Source organism: Salvelinus namaycush, chromosome 42 (assembly GCF_016432855.1).
Source record: "Salvelinus namaycush isolate Seneca chromosome 42, SaNama_1.0, whole genome shotgun sequence".
Taxonomy (NCBI): Eukaryota; Metazoa; Chordata; class Actinopteri; order Salmoniformes; family Salmonidae; genus Salvelinus; species Salvelinus namaycush.
Genome location: NC_052348.1, coordinates 18,711,463 through 18,730,365, shown reverse-complemented (window position 1 = coordinate 18,730,365; position 18,903 = coordinate 18,711,463). Strand labels below are relative to the sequence as shown.

Here is an 18,903-nt window from a genome sequence, read left to right as displayed (position 1 = left end):
TCTTACAGAGGACCAGCTGGTGATCAAAGAGGAAGAAGACCCGTTGCTGACTGCGTCCATAGGGCTGGTAGATCCAAGACATTTCTCCTGTATAGATCAACTCTGAGCTCCGGTCCAGGATGTCATCACCCTGGGGACAATAATATTACATGGCTTTATTTAGCATTATTCAAGGACCTAAAGACGCTTGTTCTAAACACACACACACACACACACACACACACACACACACACACACACACACACACACACACACACACACACACACACACACACACACACACACACACACACACACACACACACACACACACACACACACACACACACGCTCCATTGAGGGATGGTTTGTTCAGAGTGGTGTACAGTACGTACCTCCCAGTCCAGGACGGAGGCCTGCCATTGGGCAATCTTGTCAATGTTCTCCAGCCTCCTCTTCCTCTCGTTGATCTGCTGAGTGACGTTACGCATCACCGCCAGCGCCGCCGCCACATAACGATAGTCACTATGGAGACAGAACACACATTACAGCCACCACGTAGAAATAGTCACTATAGAGACAGAACACACATTACAGCCACCACGTAGAAATAGTCACTATGGAGACAGAACACACATTACAGCCACCACGTAGCAATAGTCACTATGGAGACAGAACACACATTACAGCCACCACGTAGCAATAGAAACTATGGAGACAGAACACACATTACAACCACCATGTAGCAATAGTCACTATGGTGACAGAACACACATTACAGCCGCCACGTAGCAATAGTCACTATGGAGACAGGACGCAGGTCATTACAGCGGGATGAATCACACCTTACAGTAGCCGCTATTGCGACAGCTTTGTGCCACATCAATGTGTGTGTTAGTAAGTGTATGTGTCGGTATCTGTGGAAGCAGCCCTATCCTCCATCTGCCAGACTCACTACACCTCTTCACACACTCCTCACAGCCTGACACAGACAGAGAGACAGAGACTGACAGGGGGAGAGAGAGAGAGAGAGAGACTGACAGGGAGAGAGACAGACAGAGAGAGAGAGAGAGAGAGAGAGAGAGAGAGAGAGAGAGAGAGAGAGAGAGAGAGAGAGAGAGAGACAGACAGACAGACAGACAGACAGACAGACAGACAGACAGACAGACAGACAGACAGACAGACAGACAGACAGACAGACAGACAGACAGACAGACAGACAGACAGACAGACAGACAGACAGATAGACAGGAGAGAGAGAGACAGACAGACAAGGAGAGAGAGAGACAGAGAGACAGACAGAGAGAGACAGACAGAAATAGAGACAGACAGAGAGACAGACAGAGAGGCAGGCAGAGAGGCAGACAGAGAGAGAGAGACAGGGAGAGAGACATAGAGAGAGACAGATATCTGGCAGAGAGAGTTATTAAGAGTGTTGGCCCCTGCCCCTGTCTGGCTGTGAGAGTCTGATCTGTGAATGACCTGGAGCCGGATGAGACAAACACAGCTGAATGACCTACTATATGTGTGTGTGTGTGTGTGTGTCTCTCTCTGTGTGTGTGTGTGTGTGTGTGTGTGTGTGTGTGTGTGTGTGTGTGTGTGTGTGTGTGTGTGTGTGTGTGTGTGTGTGTGTGTGTGTGTGTGTGTAATCCTACCTGTGTTCCTGTGGGGTGTATTTGAGCAGCTCGGCCAGCTGCAGGGGGTATTTGCAGATCTTCTGTACGGGTGTGAGGAGGAAGCCGTCGATAGCGATGTCGATCATCTGCTGAAGCAGACGACAGGCCTCGAAGAAGTGCTGGTACCTCCCGTCTCTCATCAGCTTGGACAGCTCCATACACGCATCCAGGTGGTTGTTACAGTACTCAGAGTAGATCCAGAAGCCATCTTGCTGTGGGACAAAACAAGGGGAGATCAGGAAATTGTTAATTTGTGATTTGAGACAATAAGTCCTGCAGCAGGAATTGTGAGTCATATGGTGGTTCAGCAGGCTTCAATCTTGGTGTTGAGTTTAATAACTTACATGTTCTAGAAAGCAGGGTTCTATCTAGGTAGTAACTTACATGTTCTAGAAAGCAGGGTTCTATCTAGGTAGTAACTTACATGTTCTAGAAAGCAGGGATCTATCTAGGTTGTAATTTACATGTTCTAGAAAGCAGGGTTCTATCTAGGTAGTAACTTACATGTTCTAGAAAGCAGGGTTCTATCTAGGTAGTAACTTACATGTTCTAGAAAGCAGGGTTCTATCTAGGTAGTAATTTACATGTTCTAGAAAGCAGGGTTCTATCTAGGTAGTAATTTACATGTTCTAGAAAGCAGGGTTCTATCTAGGTAGTAACTTACATGTTCTAGAAAGCAGGGTTCTATCTAGGTAGTAACTTACATGTTCTAGAAAGCAGGGATCTATCTAGGTTGTAATTTACATGTTCTAGAAAGCAGGGTTCTATCTAGGTAGTAACTTACATGTTCTAGAAAGCAGGGTTCTATCTAGGTAGTAATTTACATGTTCTAGAAAGCAGGGTTCTATCTAGGTAGTAATTTACATGTTCTAGAAAGCAGGGTTCTATCTAGGTAGTAACTTACATGTTCTAGAAAGCAGGGTTCTATCTAGGTAGTAACTTACATGTTCTAGAAAGCAGGGTTCTATCTAGGTAGTAATTTACATGTTCTAGAAAGCAGGGTTCTATCTAGGTAGTAATTTACATGTTCTAGAAAGCAGGGTTCTATCTAGGTAGTAACTTACATGTTCTAGAAAGCAGGGTTCTATCTAGGTAGTAACTTACATGTTCTAGAAAGCAGGGTTCTATCTAGGTAGTAATTTACATGTTCTAGAAAGCAGGGTTCTATCTAGGTAGTAATTTACATGTTCTAGAAAGCAGGGTTCTATCTAGGTAGTAACTTACATGTTCTAGAAAGCAGGGTTCTATCTAGGTAGTAACTTACATGTTCTAGAAAGCAGGGTTCTATCTAGGTAGTAATTTACATGTTCTAGAAAGCAGGGTTCTATCTAGGTAGTAACTTACATGTTCTAGAAAGCAGGGTTCTATCTAGGTAGTAATTTACATGTTCTAGAAAGCAGGGTTCTATCTAGGTAGTAATTTACATGTTCTAGAAAGCAGGGTTCTATCTAGGTAGTAACTTACATGTTCTAGAAAGCAGGGTTCTATCTAGGTAGTAATTTACATGTTCTAGAAAGCAGGGTTCTATCTAGGTAGTAATTTACATGTTCTAGAAAGCAGGGTTCTATCTAGGTAGTAATTTACATGTTCTAGAAAGCAGGGTTCTATCTAGGTAGTAATTTACATGTTCTAGAAAGCAGGGTTCTATCTAGGTAGTAATTTACATGTTCTAGAAAGCAGGGTTCTATCTAGGTAGTAACTTACATGTTCTAGAAAGCAGGGTCCTATCTCAGACAGGTGTGGTTCCTCGTTGTTGTATTGTTTCTCCAGGTCTCTAACGAAGCCCATCTGGAAACGGTAGATGTCCTCGATGTTCCCAAAGATCACCCTCAGCTGGTCATCGTTAAACATGTCTACCCTCTTCCTACACTGACGCAGGTAGCCCTGGAAGAAAGATAATTATACATACAATAGGATGGGGATGAGCAAAGGATTGTGTGTGTCTGAGTGTGTGTGTGTGTCTGAGTGTGTGTGTTTACCTCACAAATGTCCTTGAGGTGTTTGATGTAGTGTCTCTCTGTGCTCATGATCTCATTAATGACGTTGGCTCTCATCTGGTCACGGTTCTGAAGTGGCGAGCCCAGACACAAGCAGTCATTGGTCGGATCCAGGTGACCGTTAGCCACTTCACTGGTCCCCTCCGCAGGCTCCACCCCCCCATCCTCCTGGTTCACCCACAGCTGAGGAGACCAACACACACACTCCTGAATGGGAGATAAAATGATGACTACATACTACTATCAGAGGGCTTTAACACAGAAAACATTGCTTCCTCTTCCAGACATCTTTTAATCATTTGTTCCAGTTTCAGGTTGTAGCTGGCAGCTCTGGGGCTCAGAGGAGAGTTGACAGAGAGAGAGAGAGAGAGAGAGAGAGTCAGAGAGAGAGAGAGAGAGAGAGAGAGAGAGAGAGAGAGAGAGAGAGAGAGAGAGAGTCAGAGAGAGAGAGAGACAAAGAGGGAGAGAGAGAGAGAGAGAGAGCGAGAGAGAGAGAGTCAGAGGGGCTCTTTGTTCCAGCTTTGAGCTGTGGACACACACACACACTCCGCTCAGTTAGAGGTAGGGGATCAGATGCCTGGTATGGTAGCCAAGCCAACACCTGATGAAACACTGTGTGCCAACTGAACATCAAAGAGGCGACGGTTGTAATGCCAAACACACGATGCCATGCAGCTTCACAACAACAAGCAGAGAGACGGCTGGAGACTGCTGCTACCGTGCTAGAGTGTGTTCCCAAATGGCACCCTATTCCCTTTATAGTGCAGTACTTTCGACCAGGGACCATAGGAATCTGGTAAAAAGTAGTGCACTATATAGGCAAAAAGGGTGTCATTTGAGAAGCATCGTGGAGGAGAAGACTCAGTTATAAACAGACTATAAAAAGAGTCAAAATAGTGAATAAAAAAAAAGAGTAAATAGAAAAGAGAAAAAAACTAAAGGCTGTAATCTACAATAGATCCATCGTGTTCTGATGATTCCCAATCTTGTGACTGATATACATATCACAGGAGGTTGGTGGCACCTTAGTTGGGGAGGACGGGCTTGTGGTAACGGCTGGAGCGGAATGGCTGGAATGGTATCAAATAATTCCATTAGCCCGGTTCCAGCCATTATTATGAGCCGTCCTCCCCTCAGCAGACAATCTACAGTTGAAGTCGGAAGTTTACATACACCTTAGCCAAATACATTTAAACTCAGTTTTTCACAATTCCTGACATTTAATCCTAGTAAAAATGCCCTGTCTTAGGTCAGTTAGGATCACCACTTTATTTTAAGAATGTGAAATGTCAGAATAATAGTAGAGAGAATGATTTATTTCAGCTTTAATTTCTATCATCACATTCCCAGTGGGTCAGAAGTTTACATACACTCAATTAGTATTTGGTAGCATTGCCTTTAAATTGTTTAACTTGGGTCAAATGTTTTGGGTAGCCTTCCACAAGCTTCCCACAATAAGTAGGGTGAATGTTGGCCCATTCCTCCTGACAGAGCTGGTGTAACTGAGTCAGGTTTGTAGGCCTCCTTGCTCGCACACGCTTTTTCAGTTCTGCCCACAAATTTTCTATAGGATTGAGGTCAGGGCTTTGTGATGGCCACTCCAATCCCTTGACTTTGTTGTCCTTAAGCCATTTTGAAACAACTATGGAAGTATGCTTGGGGTCATTGTCCATTTGGAAGACCCATTTGCGACCAAGCTTTAACTTCCTGACTGATGTCTTGAGATGTTGCTTCAATATTTCCACATCATTTCCCTTCCTCACGATGCCATCTATTTTGTGAAGTGCACCAGTCCCTCCTGCAGCAAATCTCCCCCACAACATGATGCTGCCACCCCCGTGCTTCACGGTTGGGATGGTGTTCTTCGGCTTGCAAACCATCTTCACAAGGTCCTTTGCTGTTGTTCTGGGATTGATTTGCACTTTTCCCACCAAAGTATGTTACTCTCTAGGAGACAGAACACGTCTCCTTCCTGAGCGGTATGACGGCTGCGTGGTCCCATGGTGTTTATACTTGCTCACTATTGTTTGTACAGATGAACGTGGTACCTTCAATGTTTTTGGAAATTGCTCCCAAGGATGAACCAGACTTGTGGAGGTCCCCAATTTCTTTCTGAGGTCTTGGCTGATTTCTTTTGATTTTCCCATGATGTCAAGCAAAGAGGAACTGAGTTTGAAGGTAGGCCTACCTTCAAACTCAGAGACCTCCACAAGTCTGGTTCATCCTTGGGAGCAATTTCCAAATGCCTGAAGGTGCCACGTTCATCTGTACAAACAATAGTACACAAGTATAAACACCATGGGACCATGCAGCCGTCATACCGCTCAGGAAGGAGACGCGTTCTGTCTCCTAGAGATGAACGTACTTTGGCGCGAAAAGTGCAAATCAATCCAAGAACAACAGCAAAGGACCTTGTGAAGATGCTGGAGGAAACAGGTACAAAAGTATCTATATCCACAGTAAAACAAGTCCTATATCGACATAACCTGAAAGGCCACTCAGCAAGGAAGAAGCCACTGCTCCAAAACCTCCATAAAAAAGCCAGACTACGGTTTGCAACTGCACATGGGGACAAAGAACGTACTTTTTGGAGAAATGTCCTCTGGTCTGATGAAACAAAAATAAAACTGTTTGGCCATAATGACCATCATTATGTTCGGAGGAAAAAGGGGGAGGCTTGCAAGCCGAAGAACACCATCCCAACCGTGAAGCACAGGGGTGGCAGCATCATGTTGTGGGGGTGCTTTGCTGCAGGAAGGACTGGTGCACTTCACAAAATAGATGGCATCATGAGAAAGGAAAATTATGAGGATATATTGAAGCAACATCTCAAGAAGTGAGTCAGGAAGTTAAAGCTTGGTCGCAAATGGGTCTTCCAAATGGACAATGACCCCAAGCAGACTTCCAAAGTTGTGGCAAAATGGCTTAAGGACAACAAAGTCAAGGTATTGGAGTGGCCATCACAAAGCCTTGACCTCAATCCTATAGAAAATGTTTGGGCAGAACTGAAAAAGCGTGTGTGAGCAAGGAGGCCTACAAACCTGACTCAGTTACACCAGATCTGTCAGGAGGAATGGGCCAAAATTCACCCAACTTATTGTTGGAAGCTTGTGGAAGGCTACCTGAAACGTTTGACCCAAGTTAAACAATTTAAAGGCAATGCTACCAAATACTAATTGAATGTATGTAAACTTCTGACCCACTGGGAATGTGATGATAGAAATTAAAGCTGAAATAAATCATTCTCTCTACTATTATTCTGACATTTCACATTCTTAAAATAAAGTGGTGATCCTAACTGAACTAAGACAGGGCATTTTTACTAGGATTAAATGTCAGGAATTGTGAAAAACTGAGTTTAAATGTATTTGGCTAAGGTGTATGTAAACTTCTGACTTCAACTGTACATGTACTCTGTCTCTCTCTGACTGACCAATAGAATTACGTACTGTACAGAGGTTTTGTGGAGGTTATGGGAACGTTAGATGTGCATTGGTTGATTGACTGGGCAATGTTTGGGAGACGTTGCGTCGGCAGACTGAGGGATGGGTGGCGGGGGGGTATGGCTGGATGGTTGATTGATTGGGTAATGTTTGGGAGACGTTGCGTTGGCAGACTGAGCGGTGGGTGGTGGGGGGGGGAATGGCTGGATGGTTGATTGATGATGTTGGAGAAACGCACCTTAGACGTAGTGTTTTGGAACCGAGCAGTTGCTATGGGGTTGATATAGAAAACCTGTTTTGTTTGGGGTTGAGGAGGGTGGGGTTCGACCTTAGAGAGAAAGAATGACAGAAACACACCGGTTCACTCAATGCCTGGATCGACTCAATGGATGGAGAGGTAGTGGTGGTGGGGAGAAATTGGTTCAGCCCCTGGACATGGAGTTGTCAGGGTTGGGATGGCCATTGGGGAGTCTGGAGAAAGCCTTTACTTGGTAATGTATGGAGCCTTTACTCAGTTAAGTAGGAAGTGTTTACTAGAGTATGTCCTCTTTAGCTGTAGTGTGTGTAGCCTTTACCAGGTAATGTATTAAGCTAACAGGAAGTGTACTGTGACGCTAACAGGAAGTGTACTGTGAAGCTAACAGGAAGTGTACTGTGCTGGCTTGGATATCATACTGTTCTTTTTAGCAGGGTTCCAGCAACTAAAGTAGATGGGTTACCAGGCCAGCCCAGTATAGCTTGTCTTGGCTTGGCTTTTCCCTACAGATGTAGGATCTTAATTTGATCACCATGTTGCAGGAGAACTTAAAACTTAAATGTAAAACTTCCTGTCATTTACACTTTCAGACATGATTTTCCCGAAAAAATGTATCAATCCCTTAATTATATATCCATTAATTATAATCCACATAACAATTCACATTTCCTGTTGCTGCAGGATTATTTTCCTCCTGTAGCAAACTGGCTCAAATGAAGATCCTACATGGTTATAGTGTGAATCGGGGCACTCAGGAGACTGGGGTGACGTGAGGTATCACTAACTCACCCGTACGAAGCTGGCGGGGAACCACCCCTCCTCCTCGTCAATCTGACCCCACCACCAGTCCTTATTGGACGCGTCCAGCACCTTGATGACATCACCGGCCTTAAACGCCAACTCTCGGTCGGCCATGGTCACATGGTCCCATACTGCCTCAGCGCTGACGATAGATCCTCCACTTATCAACTGGAGACAAGGAACAAGGGAAGAGCGGGAGGGAGAGCGAGAAAGAGAGAGGGGGGAGGAGAGAGTGAGTGTGACAGACAGACAGACAGACAGACAGACAGACAGACAGACAGACAGACAGACAGACAGACAGACAGACAGACAGACAGACAGACAGACAGACAGACAGACAGACAGACAGACAGACAGACAGACAGACAGACAGACAGACAGACAGACAGACAAGGAGAGAGAGAGACAGAGAGACAGAGAGAGACAGTGATTATTCTCAATTCCACTGACACAAACATACACACAATATCATCAAGCTACATTTTATTGAACTGCAATGAGACAAAATTGAATTAACCTCTGTGTTCGAGGCTATTAGGTAATTATCAGCAGCTTACAGCCAAGTGAAATACCATTAGCAACGATGTCATGTCAGCCACCTTGGGGAGGCACTGCTCACCAGAAAAGAGAACATGCTGAGGCATGAATCGCTAAAAATCACTATTGTAAGAAAGTGTGGGGTATTTAGTCAGTTTAGTCATAATTCCGTGCTCACACCCCCATCTAATCGCATATGAGTGAGTCCCCTGTGCTTCAAACCCACACAGAGTAATGCATGTTAATACCAGCAACCAGAGCTAAAGTCATTAGTATCTCATCATCGCTAACACAACAACACCCAAGACACAATACAGAAGGTAGGGAGGTGACCCCACCAGTGTCAGCGCAGGCTCTGTGACTGACTGATGATCAAATTACAGAATAATTACAACAGTGTTAATGTAATATAAACATCAAGGACCAACGATTGCTCAGATTCTCTGTCGGACTCTCTCTCTCTCTCTCTGCACACGTGTTACAGTGTGTGTGCTAACTGTTTGTGTGTGTGTGTGTGTGTGTGTGTCTCAGCGTTTCCATTACGATAATGTGGGGTACGGACATTTGACCGGCAGCATTTTAATTTACCGGACATTCTAGAAATGTACCTGACCCATATGGATTGGGTGCATAACCTGATTAGAGAGTTCACCCACGGTGCTCAAAATGACAGAAATCACATTTAGATGGGAAGTCATCTTAACAGAACATGCAATGGCTTGCGTCCTTCTTACTGAATTCCGATGCGCACTTTGAAGATATTACAATAACTGTCCACACTTACTTTTCCTCAGACAACAAGACGAGTAACGAACAGCTACATCACTACCCACAGGACACTGGTTGAATCAACATCGTTTCAACGTCATTTGATTGAAATGACGTTGAACCAACGTGGAATAGACGTTTACTTGACATCTACTAACCCTCATAGTAGAAAGGTTTACCTATTCTATTGGTCAAATTAAATCAAACTTTATTTGTCACATGCGCCGAGTACAACAAGTGTACACTTTACCATTAAATGCTTACTTACAAGCCCTTAAAAAACTGTTCAAGAAGAGTTAAGAAAATATTTACCAAGTAGGCTAAAATAAAAAGTCATAATAAAAAGTAACACAACAAGAATAACAATAATGAGGTTATATACAGGGGGCACCGGTACTGAGTCAGTGTGGGGGGGTACGGGTTAGTTGAGGTAATCTGTCCATGTAGGTGGGGGCGAAGTGACTATACATAGATAAAAAACAGTGAATATCAGCAGTGTACAAAAGGGAGGGGGCGGGGGTCAATTTTTATTTTTATTTTTATTGATTTCACCTTTATTTAACCAGGTAGGCCAGTTGAGAACAAGTTCTCATTTACAACTGCGACCTGGACAAGATAAAGCAAAGCAGTGCAACAAAAACAACAACACAGAGTTACACATAAACAAATGTACAGTCAATAACACAATAGAAAAATCTATAAACAGTGTGTGCAAATGGCGTGAGGAAGTAAGGCAATAAATAGCCCATAGTAGCGAAGTAATTACAATTTAGCAAATTAACACTGGAGTGACAGATGTGCAGATGATGATGTGCAAGTAGAAATACTGGTGTACAAAAGAGCAAAAAAGTTAATAAAAACAATATGGGGATGAGGTAGGTACAATGTAAATGTAAATTGTCCAGTGGCGATTTTATTAATTGTTCAGCAGTCTTATGGCTTGGGGGTAGAAGCTGTTGAGGAGCCTTTTGGTCCTTGACTTGGCGCTCCGGTACCGCTTGCCGTGCGGTAGCAGAGAAAACAGTTTATACTTGGGTTACTGGAGTCCCTGACAATTTTATGGGCTTTCCTCTGACACCGCCTATTATATAGGTCCTGGATGGCAGGAAGCTTGGCCCCAGTGATGTACTGGGCCGTTCGCACTACCCTCTGTAGCGCCTTGCGGTCAGATGCCAAGCAGTTGCCATACCAGGCGGTGATGCAACCGGTCAGGATGCTCTCGATGGTACAGCTGTAGAACCTTTTGAGGTTCTGGGGACCCATGACAAATCTTTTCAATCTCCTGAGGGACTGTCTTGATATATTTGGACCATGATAGTTCGTTGGTGATGTGGACACCAAGGAACTTGAAACTCTCGACCCTCTCGACTACAGCTTGTCGTTCTGTGCGAGAAGGAAATAGCCTATTCCAAACACTCTGGGACGGTTGTGGGATGATTGATCCCAAATTCATACAACCAGTAGGCCTAGGATACATGCATATATATTTTTTAAACAATGAGGCTGATGCAACAAATCAGAATATTTAGCTTCAAATGTTGATGAAATATGATCTCTTCACATTACAAGCGCAGCGATGCGCACACGGCAGTAGGCTATGCAAATGTTTGTTCCATAATGCAAATAGTGGGAAAACACTGTTGCCAAAAGCATACCGTACATGTTAGTGGTCTCATGTGACAGAGATGAAAATATCCGTTAGAAGTTTAGAAAGAAGGGAGATCTAAAGATGCAACAACTAGCATGGGTTGCAAAGAGGACAAGGATCATCAACAACTAGAATGGGTTGCAAAGAGGACAAGGATCATCAACAACTAGAATGGGTTGCTAAGAGGACAAGGATCATCAACAACTAGAATGGGTTGCTAAGAGGGCAAGGATCATCAACAACTAGAATGGGTTGCTAAGAGGACAAGGATCATCAACAACTAGAATGGGTTGCTAAGAGGACAAGGATCATCAACAACTAGAATGGGTTGCTAAGAGGACAAGGATCATCAACAACTAGAATGGGTTGCTAAGAGGACAAGGATCATCAACAACTAGAATGGGTTGCTAAGAGGACAAGGATCATCAACAACTAGAATGGGTTGCTAAGAGGACAAGGATCATCAACAACTAGAATGGGTTGCTAAGAGGACAAGGATCATCAACAACTAGAATGGGTTGCTAAGAGGACTAGGCTTGAAGTTTGGCTGCTGGACAATGAAAGAAAGTTGATTTGAAAACCAAGAGAACATGAGAGAAATAGGCTACTGTTTTCAATGGCATTTGGTCTTTATAAAATAATTTTGACTATAGGCTACTTTGAAGCAAGGTAAAACATGCCTCATAATATGAAGTAGGTTTCAAACAATTAAGCATACTGCCTCCAGCTCATTGCAAGGTAGTGACACGCCAACTGTTGCCAATTGAATAGTGAATGGGAAGCCATCTTGAGAAATAAAAATCAAAACTGATTTTAACATGTGATTGCATTTAGAATTGTTTACGCAATGATTGTGCTTATAAAAACACATGTTTGACTCGGCAGATTTTCCACTCAAATATAAGCGCTGTATCTGTATGGGTAAGATAGGCCACACAACAACTAACGAAAATACACACACAGAAATGTTATACCATTAAATTATGCAAATGAACCTATAGCCCGATAAGCATGACTGGTCAAATGTATTTCTATCGACTGCTATTTCCATCAGTGAATATGCTAAAAAGCCTCATTTTGCAATGGAGTTTATTTCCTTCTCCCGGACAATTAGCCAGTGGCAATTTGATGTCTTTTTTTATTGTCCAAAGCCCAGCTATTAGCGGCTAACGGAAACTCTGGTGTGTGTTTGTGGGGGCGGATAGTGGTGTGTGTGTGTGTGTTCTTCTTATTCAAGGAGCAGAGAAGACTGAGATGACATCATTAGTCTGTTCTGAGTGGGAGCCACCACACACACACACACACACACACACACACACACACACACACACACACACACACACACACACCACTATCCACCCAACCCTTGAACACTCCTCCGCCACCCACCATTATCCATCACTCTGAGTAATGTCTCCATGTCACCTTGAGGCAGGCACAGATCCCAATTCTCACAACACACACACACACACATGCACAAGCACACACACACAAGCACGCACGCGCACATGCACATACACACACACGCACACACACAGTTCAACAGCAGTTTGCCTTTTAAACTCTGCCTCCAGCCACGCCTCCCCGTGGACTACTGGGATAGTTCAGGGAGAAGAGCCAATCAAAGAAGAGCAGATAGCAGAGGGATCATGGGTAGCGACAGACAGCTGAGCCTGGAGGGATGGAACCTGGACGGAACCGGATTATAATGTCTGGCTAGTATGGATGAGGTGACAAAACAAGGACACTCTAGGAAACATCAGAAACCTCAGGAGGTTAAAGGTCACACACTCTAATAATAGATCCATGGTTTGCCTCCAAACTGCACCCTATATAGGCCAATAGGGCTCTGGTCATGTTCCACTTGGCTAGAGCCACATATAGAGAGTCTGGCCATTCATTCAGCTTTCAACCACAAAGCATTAGAATGGTTATGGCCCTATGGCTTGTATATAGAATTTAGTACAACAGAAAAATCAATGGCACTCAGTCAGGAGTGTGTTGGCTTTTCTGTTCATGGTGTTCTGTTTTTCCCATTTGACATGTGTTTCCATTGCAGTTTCAACCAAAAGCATTATAACTCTACGGCAGACATGTTAGTTGCCTCTAGAGAATATTGACCAATCACAATCAGTCTGTAGGGTGACAGGGAGCTAAGGCTCTCCTGACCTCTAACCTCAAGACATCAGCAGAGACGGTAAAAATTAACCCCGACCTCCATACCCACTACCTCATACCTCCTACCCCCATACCCGCTACCCCATACCCTCTACCCCATACCCTCTACCCCCTACCCTCTACCCCATACCCCCTACCCCATACCCCTACCCTCTACCCCTACCTCCATACCCCCTACCCCGTACCCTCTACCCCATACCCTCTACCCCCTACCCCTACCCTCTACCCCCTACCCTCTACCCCATACCCTCTACCCCCTACCCCATACTCTACCCTCTACCCCTACCTCCTACCCCCATATCCCCTACCCCATACGCCCTACCCCCATACCTCCTACCCCCTACCTCCTACCCCCTACCCCCATACCCTCTACCCTCTACCCCTACCTCCTACCCCATACCCCCTACCCTCTACCCCATACCCTCTACCCCTACCCCATACCCCCTACCCTCTACCCCATACCCTCTACCCCTACCCCATACCCCTACCCTCTACCCCATACCCCCTACCCCATACCCCTACCCTCTACCCCTACCCCCTACCCCCATATCTCCTACCCCATACGCCCTACCCCCATACATCCTACCTCCTACCCCCTACCTTCTACCCCATACCCTCTACCCCATACCTCCTAACCCATACCCTCTACCCCATACCTCCTACACCCTACCTCAAACCTCCTACACCCTACCTCATACGCCCTACCCCCATACCTCCTACCCCCTACCTCATACGCCCAACCCCCATACCCCCTACCCCATACCCTCTACCCCCTACCCCCTACCTCATACGCCATACCCCCATACCTCCTACCCCCTACCCCATACCCCCTACCCTCTACCCCATACCCCTACCCTCTACCCCTACCTCCTACCCCATACCCCCTACCCTCTACCCCATACCCTCTACCCCCAACCCCCTACCCCATACCCCTACCCTCTACCCCTACCTCCTACCCCCATATCCCCTACCCCATACGCCCTACCCCCATACATCCTACCTCCTACCCCCTACCTCCTACCCCATACCCTCTACCCCATACCCCCTAACCCATACCCTCTACCCCATACCTCCTACACCCTACCTCATACGCCCTAACCCCATACCTCCTACCCCCTACCTCATACGCCCAACCCCCATACCCCCTACCCTCTACCCCCTACCCCCTACCTCATACGCCATACCCCCATACCTCCTACCCCCTACCTCATACCTCCTACACCCTACCTCATACGCCCTACCCCCATACCTCCTACCCTCTACCCCTACCCCCATACCCCATAGCCCCTACCTCATACGCTCTACCCCGACCCCCATACCCCCTACCTCCTACCCCATACCCCCTACCTCCTACCTCATACTTCCTACCTCCTACGCCCTACCTCCTACCCCCTACCGCTTACACCCTACCTCATACCTCCTACCCCCTACCTCCTACCCCCTACCCCTTACCTCCTACCACATACCTCCTACCCCATACCTCCTAGATCTCACCCCCATACCTCCTACCTCCTACCCCATACCTCCTACCCCCATACCCCTTTGGCGCTATTGTAGATCTGAAGGGATTGGACTGTAGATCTGAAGGGATTGGACTCTGAAGGGATTGGACTGTAGATCTGAAGGGATTGGATAGTAGATGTAGATCTGAAGGGATTGGATAGTAGATCTGAAGGGATTGGATAGTAGATCTGAAGAGATTGGACTGTAGATCTGAAGGGATTGGATAGTAGATCTGAAGGGATTGGATAGTAGATCTGAAGGGATTGGATAGTAGATCTGAAGAGATTGGACTGTAGATCTGAAGGGATTGGATAGTAGATCTGAAGGGATTGGACTGTAGATCTGAAGGGATTGGATAGTAGATCTGAAGGGATTGGATAGTAGATCTGAAGGGATTGGACTGTAGATCTGAAGGGATTGGACTGTAGATCTGAAGGGATTGGATAGTAGATCTGAAGGGATTGGATAGTAGATCTGAAGAGATTGGACTGTAGATCTGAAGGGATTGGATAGTAGATCTGAAGGGATTGGATAGTAGATCTGAAGGGATTGGATAGTAGATGTAGATCTGAAGGGATTGGATAGTAGATCTGAAGGGATTGGATAGTAGAGCTGAAGGGATTGGATAGTAGATGTAGATCTGAAGGGATTGGACTGTAGATCTGAAGGGATTGGATAGTAGATCTAAAGGGATTGGATAGTAGATCTGAAGGGATTGGATAGTAGATCTGAAGGGATTGGATAGTAGATGTAGATCTGAAGGGATTGGATAGTAGATCTGAAGGGATTGGATAGTAGATCTGAAGGGATTGGATAGTAGATCTGAAGAGATTGGACTGTAGATCTGAAGGGATTGGATAGTAGATCTGAAGGGATTGGATAGTAGATCTGAAGGGATTGGATAGTAGATCTGAAGGGATTGGATAACAATGTGGTGGGAATTCCTACACAGGTGCCAAGAGGGATCCATACTGGACAATTCAAAGCAGATGCCATATTTCACAGAATCCTATCCACCGCCAAGCCACCTCCAAGGGACCCACCTGCGAGGGCGAGGATCCCCAAAAACAGCATTCCTATTGGGAGTAAGCCTCGCTCCCCTCCCCCCTACTGGATAACATGCTCTCTCCATGGTCCCTCTACAACAGTATTCAACCCCATTGACTAATAATAAAACCTCCACTCTCTATATAGATACGATACTAGAATATTTCACCCCATTCATTATGCTTACAACATTCCTCTAATGTGATATCACAACAATGTAGCTACATTCCTCTAATGTGATATCACAACACTGTAGCTACAGTCCTCTAATGTGATATCACAACACTGTAGCTACAGTCCTCTAATGTGATATCACAACACTGTAGCTACATTCCTCTAATGTGATATCACAACACTGTAGCTACAGTCCTCTAATGTGATATCACAACACTGTAGCTACAGTCCTCTAATGTGATATCACAACACTGTAGCTACATTCCTCTAATGTGATATCACAACACTGTAGCTACATTCCTCTAATGTGATATCACAACACTGTAGCTACATTCCTCTAATGTGTGGGTATATATCCAGCCAGAACTAACACCAGTCCCTGTTAATTCCTCTCTTCATCCCTCCATTCCCTCCCCAGGATAACGAGATCAGTTCTCCCCCTCCCTGATACATCACAGTGTTTTCCTCTAAATTAAAAGCATTGCATAACCAATCTCTCTCCCATTCCTCTCTCTCTCTCTCTTTTCCCCCGGTCTTCCTCTCTCTGTCTCTCTTTCTTTCCCAGCAGGGGCTGCCTTTCGTTGATCAAAGGAAACCAGCTTACCATGCAGCCAGGAGATCTGACGTCCAACCAACAACCATAGAAATAGAATCCATAGAATAGATTAATTTAAGTCAACGATGGGTCAGAGGTTCCAAGCCCGTTCTATTAATTATATTTCTATGCCAACAACATCCTCTTGCTCCCAAACCTGTGTATCTAGCTGGATCTGCCTACTGTAGAGAGACAGCCCTCTCTCCTATACCTCTGGAACTATCAGTCTACTGTAGAGAGACAGCCCTCTCCTATACCTCTGGAACTATCAGTCTACTGTAGAGAGACAGCCCTCTCTCCTATACCTCTGGAACTATCAGTCTACTGTAGAGAGACAGCCTTCTCTCCTATACCTCTGGAACTATCAGTCTACTGTAGAGAGACAGCCCTCTCTCCTATACCTCTGGAACTATCAGTCTACTGTAGAGAGACAGCCCTCTCTCCTATACCTCTGGAACTATCAGTCTAATGTAGAGACAGCCCTCTCTCCTATACCTCTGGAACTATCAGTCTACTGTAGAGAGACAGCCTTCTCTCCTATACCTCTGGAACTATCAGTCTACTGTAGAGAGACAGCCCTCTCTCCTATACCTCTGGAACTATCAGTCTACTGTAGAGAGACAGCCCTCTCTCCTATACCTCTGGAACTATCAGTCTAATGTAGAGACAGCCTTCTCTCCTATACCTCTGGAACTATCAGTCTACTGTAGAGAGACAGCCCTCTCTCCTATACCTCTGGAACTATCAGTCTACTGTAGAGAGACAGCCCTCTCCTATACCTCTGGAACTATCAGTCTACTGTAGAGAGACAGCCCTCTCTCCTATACCTCTGGAACTATCAGTCTACTGTAGAGAGACAGCCCTCTCTCCTATACCTCTGGAACTATCAGTCTAATGTAGAGACAGCCCTCTCTCCTATACCTCTGGAACTATCAGTCTACTGTAGAGAGACAGCCTTCTCTCCTATACCTCTGGAACTATCAGTCTACTGTAGAGAGACAGCCCTCTCTCCTATACCTCTGGAACTATCAGTCTACTGTAGAGAGACAGCCCTCTCTCCTATACCTCTGGAACTATCAGTCTAATGTAGAGACAGCCCTCTCTCCTATACCTCTGGAACTATCAGTCTACTGTAGAGAGACAGCCCTCTCTCCTATACCTCTGGAACTATCAGTCTACTGTAGAGAGACAGCCCTCTCCTATACCTCTGGAACTATCAGTCTACTGTAGAGAGACAGCCCTCTCTCCTATACCTCTGGAACTATCAGTCTACTGTAGAGAGACAGCCCTCTCTCCTATACCTCTGGAACTATCAGTCTAATGTAGAGACAGCCCTCTCTCCTATACCTCTGGAACTATCAGTCTACTGTAGAGAGACAGCCTTCTCTCCTATACCTCTGGAACTATCAGTCTACTGTAGAGAGACAGCCCTCTCTCCTATACCTCTGGAACTATCAGTCTACTGTAGAGAGACAGCCCTCTCTCCTATACCTCTGGAACTATCAGTCTACTGTAGAGAGACAGCCATCTCTCCTATACCTCTGGAACTATCAGTCTAATGTAGAGACAGCCCTCTCTCCTATACCTCTGGAACTATCAGTCTACTGTAGAGAGACAGCCCTCTCCTATACCTCTGGAACTATCAGTCTACTGTAGAGAGACAGCCATCTCTCCTATACCTCTGGAACTATCAGTCTACTGTAGAGAGACAGCCCTCTCTCCTATACCTCTGGAACTATCAGTCTAATGTAGAGACAGCCATCTCTCCTATACCTCTGGAACTATCAGTCTAATGTAGAGACAGCCCTCTCTCCTATACCTCTGGAACTATCAGTCTACTGTAGAGAGACAGCCTTCTCTCCTATACCTCTGGAACTATCAGTCTACTGTAGAGAGACAGCCCTCTCTCCTATACCTCTGGAACTATCAGTCTACTGTAGAGAGACAGCCCTCTCTCCTATACCTCTGGAACTATCAGTCTGTGGTGCTGATGAGCTACCGGGTAACATTCCAGCAACAACATCAAAGATAAAAGCGGATCCGACTGCAAACCTGTATTTGGGTCAAATTACCGATACATGCAGACATGAATTGGTTTAATTTGACACAGGTAATGATGCAAATATCTGGTTCCAGGTCACACATAATAAGGACAGTGGTAAACTGCCGAGCTGAAGGGCTAATCCCCTCGTTAACACGATCACGCACCACACCACACCACATCAGCATTCACCCACTGCAGCTAGCAGCAGCCTCGACACCACACCACACCACACCACACCACACCACACCACACCACA

The 18,903-nt window shown here is 45.4% G+C and overlaps 1 protein-coding gene across 1 annotated transcript in view; it reads right to left on the bottom strand.

Annotated features, from left to right (window-relative positions):
- LOC120034696 overlaps positions 1-18,903 on the bottom strand; it is a 98,171-nt gene that overhangs the window by 10,176 nt on the left and 69,092 nt on the right. The window contains exons 6-11 of the mRNA XM_038981300.1: positions 8,142-8,321; positions 3,636-3,836; positions 3,361-3,540; positions 1,636-1,868; positions 376-505; positions 1-130 (exon numbers count right to left, since the gene is read on the bottom strand). The exon at positions 1-130 is cut by the window's left edge and continues 2 nt beyond it. Coding sequence (XP_038837228.1) covers positions 1-130; positions 376-505; positions 1,636-1,868; positions 3,361-3,540; positions 3,636-3,836; positions 8,142-8,321 — 1,054 coding nt within the window. The remainder of the gene's footprint in view (positions 131-375; positions 506-1,635; positions 1,869-3,360; positions 3,541-3,635; positions 3,837-8,141; positions 8,322-18,903) is intronic.